General features: G+C 47.2%; 2 protein-coding genes across 2 annotated transcripts in view; one reads left to right on the forward strand and one right to left on the reverse strand.

Annotated features, from left to right (window-relative positions):
* The window catches only part of LOC139055368 (neprilysin-2-like), a 28,648-nt gene extending 21,963 nt beyond the window's left edge, over nt 1-6,685 (reverse strand). Inside the window, exon 1 of the mRNA XM_070532802.1 lies at nt 6,429-6,685. Coding sequence (XP_070388903.1) covers nt 6,429-6,644 — 216 coding nt within the window. The 5' untranslated portion in view covers nt 6,645-6,685. The remainder of the gene's footprint in view (nt 1-6,428) is intronic.
* A 3,044-nt stretch (nt 6,686-9,729) lies between these two features.
* LOC139055369 (shematrin-like protein 2) lies at nt 9,730-12,983 on the forward strand. Its single transcript, XM_070532803.1, has 2 exons — nt 9,730-9,825; nt 12,006-12,983. The coding sequence occupies exons 1-2, from the start codon at nt 9,814-9,816 to the stop codon at nt 12,429-12,431; spliced, it is 438 nt and encodes a 145-aa protein (XP_070388904.1). The 5' UTR covers nt 9,730-9,813; the 3' UTR covers nt 12,432-12,983.
* Nucleotides 12,984-14,062: the final 1,079 nt, after the last annotated feature.

A 14,062-nucleotide genomic window follows, 5' to 3' on the forward strand; every position in this document is an offset into this window, starting at 1 on the left:
AACCAAGGAAGAAAAAAAAAATCTCGAGAAACAGAAGCTATAGTGAAGTTAGCCGAACGCCATTGGTGAGTATTGCACATTCCTTCCATGCCTCTGTATTCTGAACGCAAAGCACTGATAGTAAATGAGCTGTTAGTAGAATATTTCATTTGGGAATGCCACAGTAGTGAATCTAGCACGGAAGCATCTTTAACTTCCCTGTGTACGCGTACAACATATTGTCGCGTACTAGTGATGGTGAAAAACACTGCAGTGAAACTGTGACTAGCTTAACTAACTTCTATTGGGCACAGCTGTGCCCACAAACGAGAGTGGTGAATACAGTCGGCAATCGTCGAAATTTCATCATCCGGTCAAGTGCGTCGGCTTTTACACATAAGTAATGGAAGGTTACAGATTACTCTGTGATGCCCGCGTGTCTTCAAGGAAGTACAATTCGCGTCGCGCGTACATGCAATAAGATTTCACAATGTTCGTTGACAACAGAAAACGGATAGAACTATCCATAACATTCCAGAAATTTCCCATACATGCAGGCGCGATCTGCATTGAGCGATAACATTCGTTAGAAGGTGAACCGTGGTCACCCGATAAAGATCAGTGCTTCAACGCCACTCTTAAAGAAATATAATTGTTCCTTATGCTACAAACACGAAAGCGAGAACAAAACAACGTATAATAAAAGAAAACAGAACAATACGAAAGAAACGATGTCACTAAATTCATCAGCAGGCCTAGAAAGCTTAAGGCGCACAACATTGATGACTTCTGGTCGTGCGCAGCGCCGGTGTGATTGCGAAATGCCCTCTGGCACGACCTCATAGTCCAGTGCGCCTTTGTGTCGGATAATACTGTCGGGCCCGAAATAAAGGCGCAGCACTTTCTCGCTAAGTCTTCGACAGCTTATAGGAGTCCAGACTCAAACACGGTCGCCGGGCTGGCAATCGTCGTATCGTCGCCGCAAATTCTAGTGACGGATGTTGGTCCTCTGCTGGTTCTTGTTGTGCAGGCGGGCACGCTGTCGGGCTTCTTCGGCACGCTGGAGATTGGCGGCGCCGTCAAGATTCTCTTTGTCGGTGGAGTGCGGAGGCATGGCATGCAGAATCATAGTAGGGGTCCTGCTCTAAACAAGCTTTAACGGCGTAACCTGCATTGTTACTGGTACCGCCGTGTTGCAAGCGATGATTGCCTACGGTAGGACAACCCACGTCCTGTGTTCGACTTCGACATACATTGCATGTCACCAAGGGCCTTGTTCAGCTGCTCTTTTAAGGCCATTCGTCTGCGGGTTGTAGGCAGGCGCGCTTTTGCGGCTTAATTGCCTGGTTTTATTGGAAAATGGCTTTGGTGAGCTCTCCAGTGAAGGGCATTCCCTGTCTGTGATTAGGACTTCTGGGCACATGGTCGCAGCAGAATATTCTCGACAACGAATTTAGTGACTTCGGCCGCACTGCCTTTAGGCAAAGCATTCGTTTCAGCGAAGTGGGTGAGGTAGCCTGTCGCCACGATGAGCCACTTATTTTCGTATGTTGATGTCAGAAAGGGCCCCAATTATTCCATTTATATCTGTTCAAATGGTCGGCAAGGAGGCTCGATCGGCTGTAGTAATGCCGCTGGCCTTGTCGGTGGTGTCTTGTGTCGCTGCCAGTATCGGTATGTCTTGACGTAACGACCAACGTCGGCGGCCAGGCGTGGCCAGTAATAACTTTCCCGTATTCTCGATAGGGTCTGGGGAATCTGAGCTGCCCAGCGATCGAATCGTAATGCAGGGCGTGCAGTATTTCTCGAAGCAGTGCTGAGGGAACAACAACAAGGCAGTTGGCGCGGACTTGTGAGAAGTTCTTCTTTAACATTACACTCTTTTGCAGAAAAATGAAGACAATACTCGCTAAAAACCGGAGGGACAACGTAGATGTTCCCTCCCAAATACTCAACAAGGCTTTTTAGTTCTGGGTCTGCTCGTTGCTGTTCAGCGAAGCCTTCCGCGCTTATTATACCAATGAAGGCGTCGTCATCCTCGTCGTCTTGCGGCGTTGGGTCAATGGGCGCGTGATAATCAGTTGATTACAGCGATGTCATACTCTTGCTGTTTGACGCTCTACCGCGCCAGGCGTCCTGAGGGGTCCTTTATATTCGCTAGCCAACACAACGGGTGATGGTTGCTGGCGCCTTTGAACGTTCTGCCTATAGGTAAGGAAAGAATTTTGCTGTAGCCCAATAATGGCGAGGCATTTTTTTCGGTCGTAAAATAATTGCCGTCCGCTTTTGACAGCGACTGGCTAGCGTAAACGATAACTCGTTCAAGTCCATCTTTCTTCTGGGCTAGGACGGCGCCAAGGCCTAGGCTACTGGCCTCAGTGTGGATTTCTGTATCAGCCTCCTCGTCGAAGTGCGCAAGCACCGGTGGCGACTCCATTCGTTGTTTGAGTTCTTGAAATGCCTCGCCCAGAGGCGTTTCCCACTTGAACTAGACATCAAATTTAGTTAGATGTGTCAGCGGCTCGGCGATGCATAGAAAGCCCTTGACAAAGCCTCTGTAGTAGGCACACATGTCAAGGATTCGACGCACTACCTTCTTGTCGATGGGCTGCTAGAACTGTACGATGGCCGCTGTCCTTTGCGGATCAGGCGGACTCCAGATTTGCTGATGACGTGGCACAGGAATAGAAGCTCTTTGTAAGTGAAGCGGTGCCTTTCGGGCTTCAATTTGAGCACTGATGACTTCATGGCCACTAACACAGTCGGAAGACGCCTAAGGTGATACTTCGGCCCTGCTAACAACGTGTCCATCATGCGCTGGAACGTTGCAGGTGCCGAGCACAATCCGAATGGCTTGACCTTCAACTCGTAGAGGCCCTCTGGCATGATGAAGGCGGACTTCTCGCGAGCCCTCTCATCGGCTTCTATATGCCAGTAGCCAGCCTTCAAATCAATCGTGCGAGAAATGTTTAGCGTTGCAGACCCTATGCACTGCGTCAAAATTCAGTGGGAGGGTGTTTACATCCTTATTCGTGATGTTCATTCAACAATAACCAGCGCATAAACGTAGCATTGCGTCCTTTTTCTTCAAGGAGATTACAGGATACACCCACTGGCCTTTCAACGTCTCCATGATGTCCTCGCACAGCATTTAGTCGACTTGTTGCCTTATAGCTTCACGTTCTCGCATAAAAACTCCGTAATGGCTCTGGCAGAGTGGTCGAGCGCACTCTTCGGTTGTGATGTGATGCTTCGCAAATGGTGTTTGTCGAATCCTCTATATCATGTAAAAGCAGTCCTGGTTTCGGCGGAGAATACCACTTAGCTGTTGCTGCTTACTTATGGAGAGACTTGTATTTATGTCGAAGTCTGGTTCCGCAACATAGATCATCGGGATAGACGTGGCAGAATACAGAGGGCTAACGTACTGCTGGTTTTTACAGTTTCCTCGATGTATGCGACGGTCGTGCCCTTGTTGATGTGCTTGAACTCCTGGCTGAAGTTTGTCAGCATGCCTTTTGAGTTTCTTTCGCGCAGTCGAGGTCTCTTGCGAGGCAAACTTCACGGTCGAGAAGTAGACGTTGATCACCTTGATGACGTCTTCTACACCTACGGGTGGTTCGCTGCCGACGGAAATGACAATGCTGGAGCTGACGTGGGTCCTCATGTACACTCAAGACACGCTGACTTGAAGGCCTTTCCGTCGATATCACTTGGTTTGCTGACGCCGTTATCGACTTCGACCTCAGGTCTGCGATTGCGCCGTGTTGGTTCAAGAAGTCCATGCCGAGAATTATGTCTCGCGAGCACTGTTGTAGAACAACGAAAGTCGCATGGTAAGTTCGGTAATGAATTGTAATTCTTGCCGTACAAATTCCCTTCAGCGTTATGAGGTGTCCTCCAGCTGTCCGATTTTGAAGGCTGTCCCAGGTAGTCTTCAATCTGTTCAACTTAATGGCGAATATTCCATTCATGTGAGAGGGGTCGGCTCTTTTGCCCACTAAGGCGGTGACTGCGTGGCTATCGAGCAGCGTGTTGAGGTCGATGGTTCATTGCCTTGCATTGCAGTTAGGTCTTGGCGTAGGAACACGCATGCGCCATGTTAACCTGTGACTGGTACTTTGCATGGTCAGGCTCTTTTTCGTCGGCGTATTATTTGCTTCTAGGCTCCGGGATGGCGGCGCAAGGCTGATGTGTTGTCGTTCACGTGATAGACTTTTCGGTGTCTTCGTTGTCGGCGGAGGATTTTCGTCAGTTTGACGAACAGGAACCACGCCTCAGTCGGTTGCAGGTTTTAATTTTCCGCATATGGTCTGACGGACCAGCCCCGGGCTGGGCTCGTGTATGGCCGGTGCTGCGGCGAGGGGTAGCGGCCTGGTGACGGCGAACACGACGCTCGTCGATGGTTCCGCTGAGTGGCGGTGAGGTAGTTGGCGATATCACGAGGGCGTTCACTTTGCTAGGGGCGCGTTGCGTAGATGGCAAAGCCTCGTAGCCCAAGTTCGCGTTATAGACACCGGTGGTAGGTGCGGCCCGTTTCTCAGCAGAGTTGGCATAGCGGACGGAGTTTGAGGGCGCACCAAACGTCACTCTTCTTTGGAACGCTGCGCTCGGCGATGGTTGGGCATGCTGGCAGCGGGGTCCTGGCGCAGTCGCGGAGCGGGACCATGGTGTAGGACGTCTGCAGCGTATGTCTTCGCTTCTAGCTGCGGATGTGGCGATTGGGGCTACAACTGAATATCTCCATGCGATCGCTGTAGTTTCTTCTTGACCACTCACTTGAGGTTGCGATGGCGGAAGATCTTACGCAGTTCTTTGCGCACAATGACCCTGATGGTCTCTTGGAGGCTGTTGGACCCCACTGGTTGGATGCCGCACTGCGGTGTGAGCACCGATATTGGCTGGTGCGCATTTCCAGAGTTTTTTCAGTTGTCAATACCTGCATTGAAATCACAGATACGGTCTTCGGCAGGTTGCGGATCGCTTCGGTAACAAGCTCTTGCTTCATACCACACATTAGGAGGAGAACTTTCTTTTCCTCAGACACGTCAGAGTCGGAATGGCAGAACAGCACGCCTTCTCTTAAAGATCGCAATGCTATCATTTGGGTGGTGGGCACGGGATTCCAGTATCGCCTCAAATCTCATTCGTGAGGGTGCTCAAGAAGGTGACGCAGAGGAGATGCCACGTGGCCAGGGCGGACTCCCCATTCTCAAACCACGTCCTGGTGGTGCCTTCCAAGCAGAAGTAAATATGGCGAAAATTGTCGTCGTAGTTAGAGTTGTCGAACTTATCGACACTTTCATAAGTTTCCAGCCACCTTTCCGGGTCTTCAAATGATGGTCCACGGTAGGTCGGTGGTTTCCTGGGCTGCTGCAAACGATAGGTCTAGGTGGAACTGGAGCTGTCGTCGTGGCTGCTGGTGGCCTTGCACTTCTTGACCTTCTCGGGAAGAAGGCCGTGCTCGAGGATAAGTTTTGAAGGCTGAGGCTAGCTCGATGATCAAGGATGACATTGGTGGTGTCCTTGGGTTTCAGGCTTGGATTGCGGCTTGGCGGGGTCTTTCGGTACATGAACGCACGAGCACCTCCACCAGATTTGACTTACTGGCGACGGTGAAAAACACTACAGCGAAACTTTGAATAGCTTAACGAAGTTTTTGTTGGGTGAGCCTGCGCCCTCAAACCATAGCGGCGAACACAGACGGCGATCGTCGGAATCTGATGAGTGGGTCAAGCGCCTCGGCTTTTATACATGAGTCGTCGAAGGTCCTAGAGTAATCGCAGGTACCTGCGTGTCTTCCAGGAAGTACTATACACTTCGCGTTGCGCATGCATGAAATCAGACTACAGAAGGTTCGGTGAGAACAGAGAGCGGATAGAACTATAGATAACATTCGAGAAACTGCCGAGACGTGCAGGCGCGTCCTGCGCTAAGCGTTAACATTTCTTAGACGGTGAAACGCTTTCACCCGATAAAGATACAGGTGGCAGTATTTTACATATTTCAACAATTGTGGGATTTATCTTCCTCAAATTGCACAGAGATTTACGAAAAATGTAGTAGTCCTGGGATCAAGATGAACCAGATACTGGAAGGGCGCGATTACGTTCTGCACATTGACCTATCGTCACTACAGTGGAATCTTCCCAGTTTGCCGGCATCGGACTGGCGGATTCTTATTAAGGAAAGCAGGAATGCTCTTCATGCACAAATGCGCGAAAGAAAGACTGCTCGCTTATCTAATCATGAGTTGCGTCCGTACTTTCATGGCAGCGTCTATATATCTGTTCTCTCAATCGCCTAAATAAAATTTCGATCCTTACTTTGATGATCACCATCGCTCTACTTTACTTTCTTTCCAGATACACTTTTCAGTAGTTGAGCTCGTTCGAGAACAGCATGCAGTTCCTCAAATGCAAAGATCGGAAGGAAATACGGACACTCACTTCTTCGCGTTCAGCGTCGGCGTACAGCGAGGCGCTGAAACGCATCTGCGTGGTCAGCAGGCCGACCGCCACCAGGAAGAAAACGGCGAGAATCGTAGCTGCCGGCAGGAAAAGACTGCGCCACTCCATCTGCGGCAGGGGGCCCGGATTCCGCTGAACCGCATCTACAGCTTCGAAGTTCCTCATGATTCTTGTTCCTGTGCAGAAATCGTACATACCCGCTGTGGGGCATCGGCCATAAATTGGGCGGTGATGCCGGCACGGGGTCTTCTTCTTCTGATCTTATGGCACAGGTCCACTACGGCAAGCCCAAGAAAAGAGCAACAGATAGAAGCGCGTAAAATAGTTTGCACATTGCCGAACAGCTTAGAGCGAATTCTGAGGATGACACCGGTTTCGAGATATAAATTCCGGAGCTTTGCGGAAAATGCATTGCAGTTCCAGTTACTTGTATGCTTCAGTGAATGAAACGACGTTTTGTTAATAAATTAACTCGAACGCTAATGCATTTCCCCGCAAAGCTCGGGAATATATATCTCGAAACTGTTGCCACCTTGAAACTTCGTTCCAAGTGGATCCGCCTTGCGAACTCCACGGCTAGAATGTGTAAATTGCAATAAGGGCCACGATGCAATTAGTTAAAACTTAATTAGTGAATTTCTAATAATTTGTTGATTATGGATCTCCATTTGTTGTGCCAGTATTGTCCGCCGCTTCGAGTAGACCAGCTCATGAACCAGAATTGTGATATCCTCCACAGGCAACCATTAAAGATTTTTTAAAGTGTTCGCTGAAACACCTTGTATATAACGAAGTGAAAAGAGGCATCGAGATGTACTCAAATTTCGCATGAGGGAGTATCGTTATTGTGGGACGCTTTTTAATTGACAGCTGTGATAAGTTGGACTTTCCCTCCTTGTGTTAACGTCAAGTCAAAGCCACGATAAAGACCGCGTTTGACCTGTGTATTGGCGGGTGCGAATCTTGCGCGTGATCGCGAATGAGCTCGAGTATGGACGCACGAGGCGAACAGTGTCGCACGTCCAGTGGGGAAGACGGAAAGAAGTACATGTCGGCACAAGCTGGCAAAGCTCATAATAGTTTAGCTGCGTTTCAACTGCGTCAACCCATCGCCGTAAATGTTAGTATGAGTTCAAACATATAAGTAAATAGACATACAGTGCCTCCCCAGCGAACGTTAGCCAGGTGGTTCAATGTAAAGGAAGAAAATCGAAAATAATGGCTGCGCAAAATCGTAGTCTAGTATGTAAGGTGTTCAATGGTGAGAGGTCTGGAAACCGAGCAATGTAGGCTCTTTTTTTTTAATACCTTGGCTAAATTTAGCTGGGACACCCTGTGCGCACATGATAGGCAGTAATGTCGTATCTCTAAAGAAACACAACTAAAATGATAAAAGTGAAAGCGCTCACGTGCATGCTAAGTCGTTTCACAAACGCGACTGTACTTGCTTGTTCAAAGATGCTGGCTTTTGGCTCTATTGAGTGAGTATAGACGTGTATCACTTGGTCAACATGAAACAATGGCGTAGATTCAGAACGTTAAGTTTTTCTTCTATAGGCGTCGCCCGGACGTAACGACCCTGCTTTTCTCCTCGCGGTCAGGGCAACAGTATTAATTAAGCAGCGCATGATATATGGTTCTCCCTTTCGGCAGGGCTCGTTGATTTAAGGAGCAGCTGAACCTGAACACTGTAGAGAAAATACGCGTGCTTTTATGCTTTCACCGGGAGTTCACAATTACCACCATAATCTGAAGGACCAAGGCCTCTGCTAACGTTCTCCAATGACCTCTGTCTTGCGCTATGTGATTCAAACTGCTGCCTTCAAACTTGCTAATTTCATCACTCCGCCTAATCTTCTGCCGTCCTCTACTACGCTTGCCTTCCCTTCGCCAGATTCTATAAATCTATTGCTCCACCGATTATATACCCTACGCATTATATGGCCTGCCCAGCTCCTTTATTTTTCTGGTAATTCCTACTAGATTACCGGCTACTCCCGTTTGCTGCCAGATCTAGACCGCTCCCTTCCTGTCTCTTAACGTTAGGCTAACATTTACCGTTCCATCGCTCTTTGCGCAGTCATTACCTTGTTCTCGAGCTTGTTTTTTAACCTCCAAGTGTTCGCCTTATGTGTTAGCACTGGTGGAAAGCAATGATTATACACTTTTCTTTCCATTAACAGTGGTAAGGCGCCCAGTCAGGAATTGGTGATGCCAGCCGTGTGCGCCTCAACTCATTTTTATTCTTCTGTAGGTTTCCTTCTGATGATCAGAATCCCCTGAGCGTAATTCACCTAGATAAACCCACTCCTACAAATACTCTAGAGTCTCACTGGAGATCATGAATTCTCGTTTCGCTGCCAGGCCATTGAATATTATCGTTGTTTTCTACACTATGATCTTCAAACCCACTCTTACACTTCCTTAGCTAAAGTCCTCAATAATTTGTTGTTATTCGTCCCCGGTGTTGCTGAACAGGACGCTTTCGCGTGCAAACCAACGATTGCTGCGATATACGCCGTGGAGACTCTTTCTTAACCTTTCCCAATCTAATGGGTTGATCGCTTACGCTGGGCATGCAGTCAATAGCATTGGAGATATAGCGTCCCCTTGCCTGACCACTCATGCTTTTTTTGCTTTCAGCGATTGCTCACAATAATCAATTATCATGATACAACTACTGGTGATGCTTCAGAGCCAACAGTCAAGTCGCAGGTTGACGCACATAAATAAATGTCCGCGTCCTCATCACTGCACCTATATGTGTTGCGCCGTCCAGCTTTCCGTTCGTGCTTTTCCCCCTTCTTCCTTATTCACTAACCTGCGGCGGCTTTGAAGCTTTCATCAGATCATGCTTTCGGATTCACCAGGCGTCCGCGTGCCACCTCCACTCTTCCGGCTACAACCAAACCTAGGAAGCGCATAACGATGCGCGATCTGTGCTACCGTGTTTTCGGGGCGCGAGTACTGGTGCCCTCTCGGCACAGATACCAGGGCTGTCGCACTTCACTGCGGCACTTGCAGTTGCGGACGGGGATCTTTGTTTTCGCTTGCGCCTCGCGGTGAGCAGCGCAGCCCTGATCACGGAAACGCCCTGCAGTGCGTTCGACTTACGCTGGCGTGGCCGGTCTACATTTTCCCTCTTTCTTTGTTTCTTCACTTTTGGGTTTCGTTGAGCGACCGCGCGATACCGTCTCGGCGTGTACGTGACCTCAGCCGATCCGCCAAAAAGAACGCGTGCTCGCTGCTCGTGCAGCGATCTGTCTGCGCATATAAAAGGGATGCACCGTAAACTGAGAGGCAAAGGCATCGAATCTCGAAGGTACGAGCAGCAGCCGCCCAAGCAGCCGCATCAGCCGAAGCCATGAACGCCCTGGTAAGTGTCGTTCTAAGCTCATGGCACAGAACACCCAATAGTGTAGAAGACAATGGATAGGCCCTCAAAGAATCTGGTATGGCCCTTTAAATGTTCTCTTAGAAAAATACTGGTACACAAGCCACAAGAGCAAGTTGAGGTCTAAGATGAATACGCAGATCAAAAGTGCGCGTTGTCTTTACGGTAGATTTCATTTCAAGTCGGCGCAAAGAAAAGTGGTCTTTCTTGGAAACCATTCCAGTTGTATGTTCGTGTTTTCGCGACGCCCATCGAATAAATCCTGGACGCGACGCCCATGGAATAACACGGGAGAAAATCTCATCTGTGTGGATTTCGTTTCAAGTTGCGCAAGAAAATGTGGTGCATTTTACTTGTTGTTACATCATGAGCATTGTGCGGTATATAAACGTGATAACCGTGAAAAGAGCACAACTAAAGTACGTTAAAAATGCATTTCATGTGACGGCGCGTTTAGCACAGGCCCTCGCTTCTTTAAAGAAAACTGGTGCTGCACCATTGCACCCACGTTCATCAAATGTTTCAGCCATGAAGGTGTAAATAATTGTAATTAATGAAGTTAGTAATTCGAAAATGGTGACGTTTTCCTATTTGCGCTGAGTAAGTACCATATGTATTGTAGCGAAGTTGAGAATTTATTCAATCTTGAGTGGCTGTTGTCGGCTCTCATTCTATCCGGTGGAAATGGTATATTGATAAAATAGACTATTTTTCGTATACTCTGTAGTAAAACGTTGCTCCCTTTGGGGCTTATTTTGCTCCCAAACCGTAACTGTCATCCGTCTTTGGCGCTTTTCCTTTCTTTACCGTTGTGAGCCCAGTACTTGCAGGTCCCGAACGGCATGCGCGTTTCCACCGTGAGATACCCTTCTTGACAGGAAAATAGCAAGTGCAGAATCTTCAAGAAAAGATACGTAGGCAAGTCAGATGACAAGCATTCTTTGAGAACAAGAGGACAGACTGAAGGCGTAAACTTTTCTGAGAGTGTGTTTGTTGTTCCGTATTTGGGGCGGTAACTTGTACGTTACATATGTCATAGTGCGTGATGAAGTTTGATTCCTGGGTGTCTGATACGCTTGCTCGGTAACACAATTCTCTTAGTCTGCACAACATTTTTTTAGTCTCTTGTATTTGGTTGTTGTTATCTCGAGTAGCTTGGTGCCTGCAACAATACTGACTATTTAGAGAAGCGACGGTACTTTATTGAAAGCCCCTCGACTAACAGTGTTCAAAAGAAGGTTTCTGATATAACGATTCCTTACTACGTAAATGTACTTAAAGCAAAAAATGCCAAGTTTCCTGTGAATAGACTTACACACAAGAAAATGCAGGCAAAATCACCATTGAAGAAGGTTAACGTCGACTTGCACTCAAAAGAAGATTGGTTTGCAGGAATAATTAGGTAAATATTTCAGCATTTCATTTCCAACTATAGTGTTGCTACTGTGAACTAGGTTTTCTGTACCTTGGATTGCATTCTGACAATTTACCCTTATATCCGTTCTCTACCCTATGAGTTGCTTATTGGGCACAACGATGTTCTTCTTCGCGATGGCAATAACAATATTCAACTGTGAACATTGACGCCATATTTGCGACTCTCACCTGTCATTTCGCACTTACTTGGGTTGAAGGCGATCTAGTCTCCAAGGTGAGTATTCATAACTCAATACTATAGGAACCCAACCATCTGTAATCATTTCGAAAAGCATCTTCAGAATCCCAATTTTGCAATCCAAATTTTGACTAGAGGTAAGTGTTGGCTGACGTTGTATCATAAAGTTCACACGGCGCTCTACAACAATAGAGCTTCTATGAAAACATGAGAAAGAATATAACATGTGGAGGGTGTACAATGAAGAACATTGCAGAGGAGAGGCAAACGTTTACTTTGTCGATATTGATCCGCCTGTGACTGCAGTTTTTATTTGTTCTTGTTGCTTTAGTCTCAACAACTGCATTACAGGAAAATACCTGTTAGTTTACCTTCTTTTACTGCCATTCAGTGCAAGACCAATTTATCTGTGTTTGTGGCTTAAATTTACGGGAGAACGGGCGTTGGTTAAAGCGTCTCATACATTCGCATATCGTTCTTGGAAAAAGCATGTAAAATCGGACGAAACTTCGCCTAAGCTCACACGATGTTCTTATCTCTTCCGCAGAGCATCGCCCTCGTTCTCTGCGCCGCTCTGGCCAGTGCTATGGCTGGCGGAGTGCTTGGCGGATATGGCCTCGGCTACGGTCTTGGAGGGTACGGTCTTGGAGGCTACGGACTTGGCTATGGCGGCTACGGTCTCGGATATGGCGGTGGTTACGGCTTGAGCGGGGTCGGTGTTGGTAGCAGCGTTGCCCTACTGAGCGGAGGACCTGCGTTCGCCAAGGCCGTGGCTGGACCGGCTTTCCTGGTGAGGACAGTACACCACGTCAACAAGGTCAGCGGCGGGGGAGCCCTCCTCGCCCACTCTGGTCTTGGAGGTGGATATGGAGCGGGCTACGGAGGCCTCGGCTACGGGGGCCTCGGCTACGGAGGCCTCGGATACGGTGGTTATGGTGGATACGGATACGGCGGCTACGGCTACAAGGGCTGATTGCGATACATTTGCTCGCTACCCATTTCCTAGGGTATTTGTGTAAATTCGTCCTAAACTACATACGCTGTTTTTGTCTCCGCGGTAACTTCATGACCACAAGTTGCCCAAATATGAAGCGTTTATAAAGCGTTCCATGCCAGGACTGGCTACGCAACGATGACGTGGCTTGCGCTTATGATACTAATTCACTTGAAGTAGTGTTTGCAACAACTTCTGCGTCGTTTGTGATTATTGCTAATGCGTTACAAGGTGGCGAGTGCTTACGCTACATGGAAAATTATTCCAACACATCCCATGGTAGTAATAACGAGTGATCAGAAAAATATTCTCGTCGCACAAAAAGCGCTTATTACACCGGACACCCAATAGACGACGTTATTATTGGGTGTTCTAATTTTTCTTCACTCGATTACACAAACTACAACATGGTTATTGCAAGGCTATGGGTGAAAATCGAAAAGCATAAGCATCAAGGAGAAAAATTATCACCTTCGACATGTTGTTGTATAGTGCTTTCATGAGTCGAAATAAATGTCCGTCTTACTTCGATTACTGACCATGTCTCGTGTATTGAAGGCTTTCAATATGAAGGACTTGAGCGCCCAAGCTTTGGTATGGTTCTAGGTAATAGAAATACTGAACGCTGGCAACTACCTTCACCGGAAGAAGAAACGTAGATTACACAGGGAACTATAACATCTAAAATAATCGAAGTGTGTGCAATCAATGCTTTCTGAAAATAAGAACAAGTCAAAGTGGCGCGCCTTCTAGAAACAAAACAAACAACATACATATAACGGAGGGAAGGAAGTTCTCCGAAGAATAAGTACAGCCTTACATTTTTATGTATTTATTTATATTACCCCTAAGGGCCTTCATGCGAGGGTATTACATAAGGGGGGGCACAAACATTAATTATACACAGAAACAAAACTACATAAAATAAACACCCCACATACAAGGAATATAAAATAAATAGATATGAACAAGGGGTATATGCACTAAGTCATGAAAACACAAGACATTTTTTACATATGGTAATATGTACATATAACGGTAAGTAATAAGTAATCTGCTACTACTAACCGTTTTCTCACAACAAAGTTTGGAAAGATGGTAAGGTAATTTCAGGAGCTATGCGTGATGGTAGGTTATTCCATTGTATTATTGTGCGAGGAATAAATGATTTTGCGTAGAGCGATGACCGGCACATTACGCGTTTTACTTTGTTAGCGTGGTCTCGGCGCGCAAAGACTGCAGGTGGTGGTGAAAAGAAGTCATCGTGTAGCGTGGAATGGTGATAAAATTTATGAAATAAGGTTAGGCGAGCAAACTGACGTCGACGTGATAGTGATTCTAACTCGGCACGTCGTTTTAACGATGTGATGATGGTGAAGCGTGAATAATCGGAAAAAATGAAGCGAACCGCACGGTTTTGCAGAGATTCAATGTTGCTGATTATGTATGCTTGATCGGGATCCCATATGGCAGAAGCATATTCAATTTTGGGGCGGATCATCGTGACATGAGCAAGTTTTTTTAAGTGTAAAGGTGTGTGCTTGAAGCTACGCTTAAGAAGACCGAGTGCTCGGTTAGCTGATCCTAAGACGGTGTTGTTATGGTAATGA

Source organism: Dermacentor albipictus, chromosome 2 (assembly GCF_038994185.2).
Source record: "Dermacentor albipictus isolate Rhodes 1998 colony chromosome 2, USDA_Dalb.pri_finalv2, whole genome shotgun sequence".
Classification (NCBI taxonomy): domain Eukaryota; kingdom Metazoa; phylum Arthropoda; class Arachnida; order Ixodida; family Ixodidae; genus Dermacentor; species Dermacentor albipictus.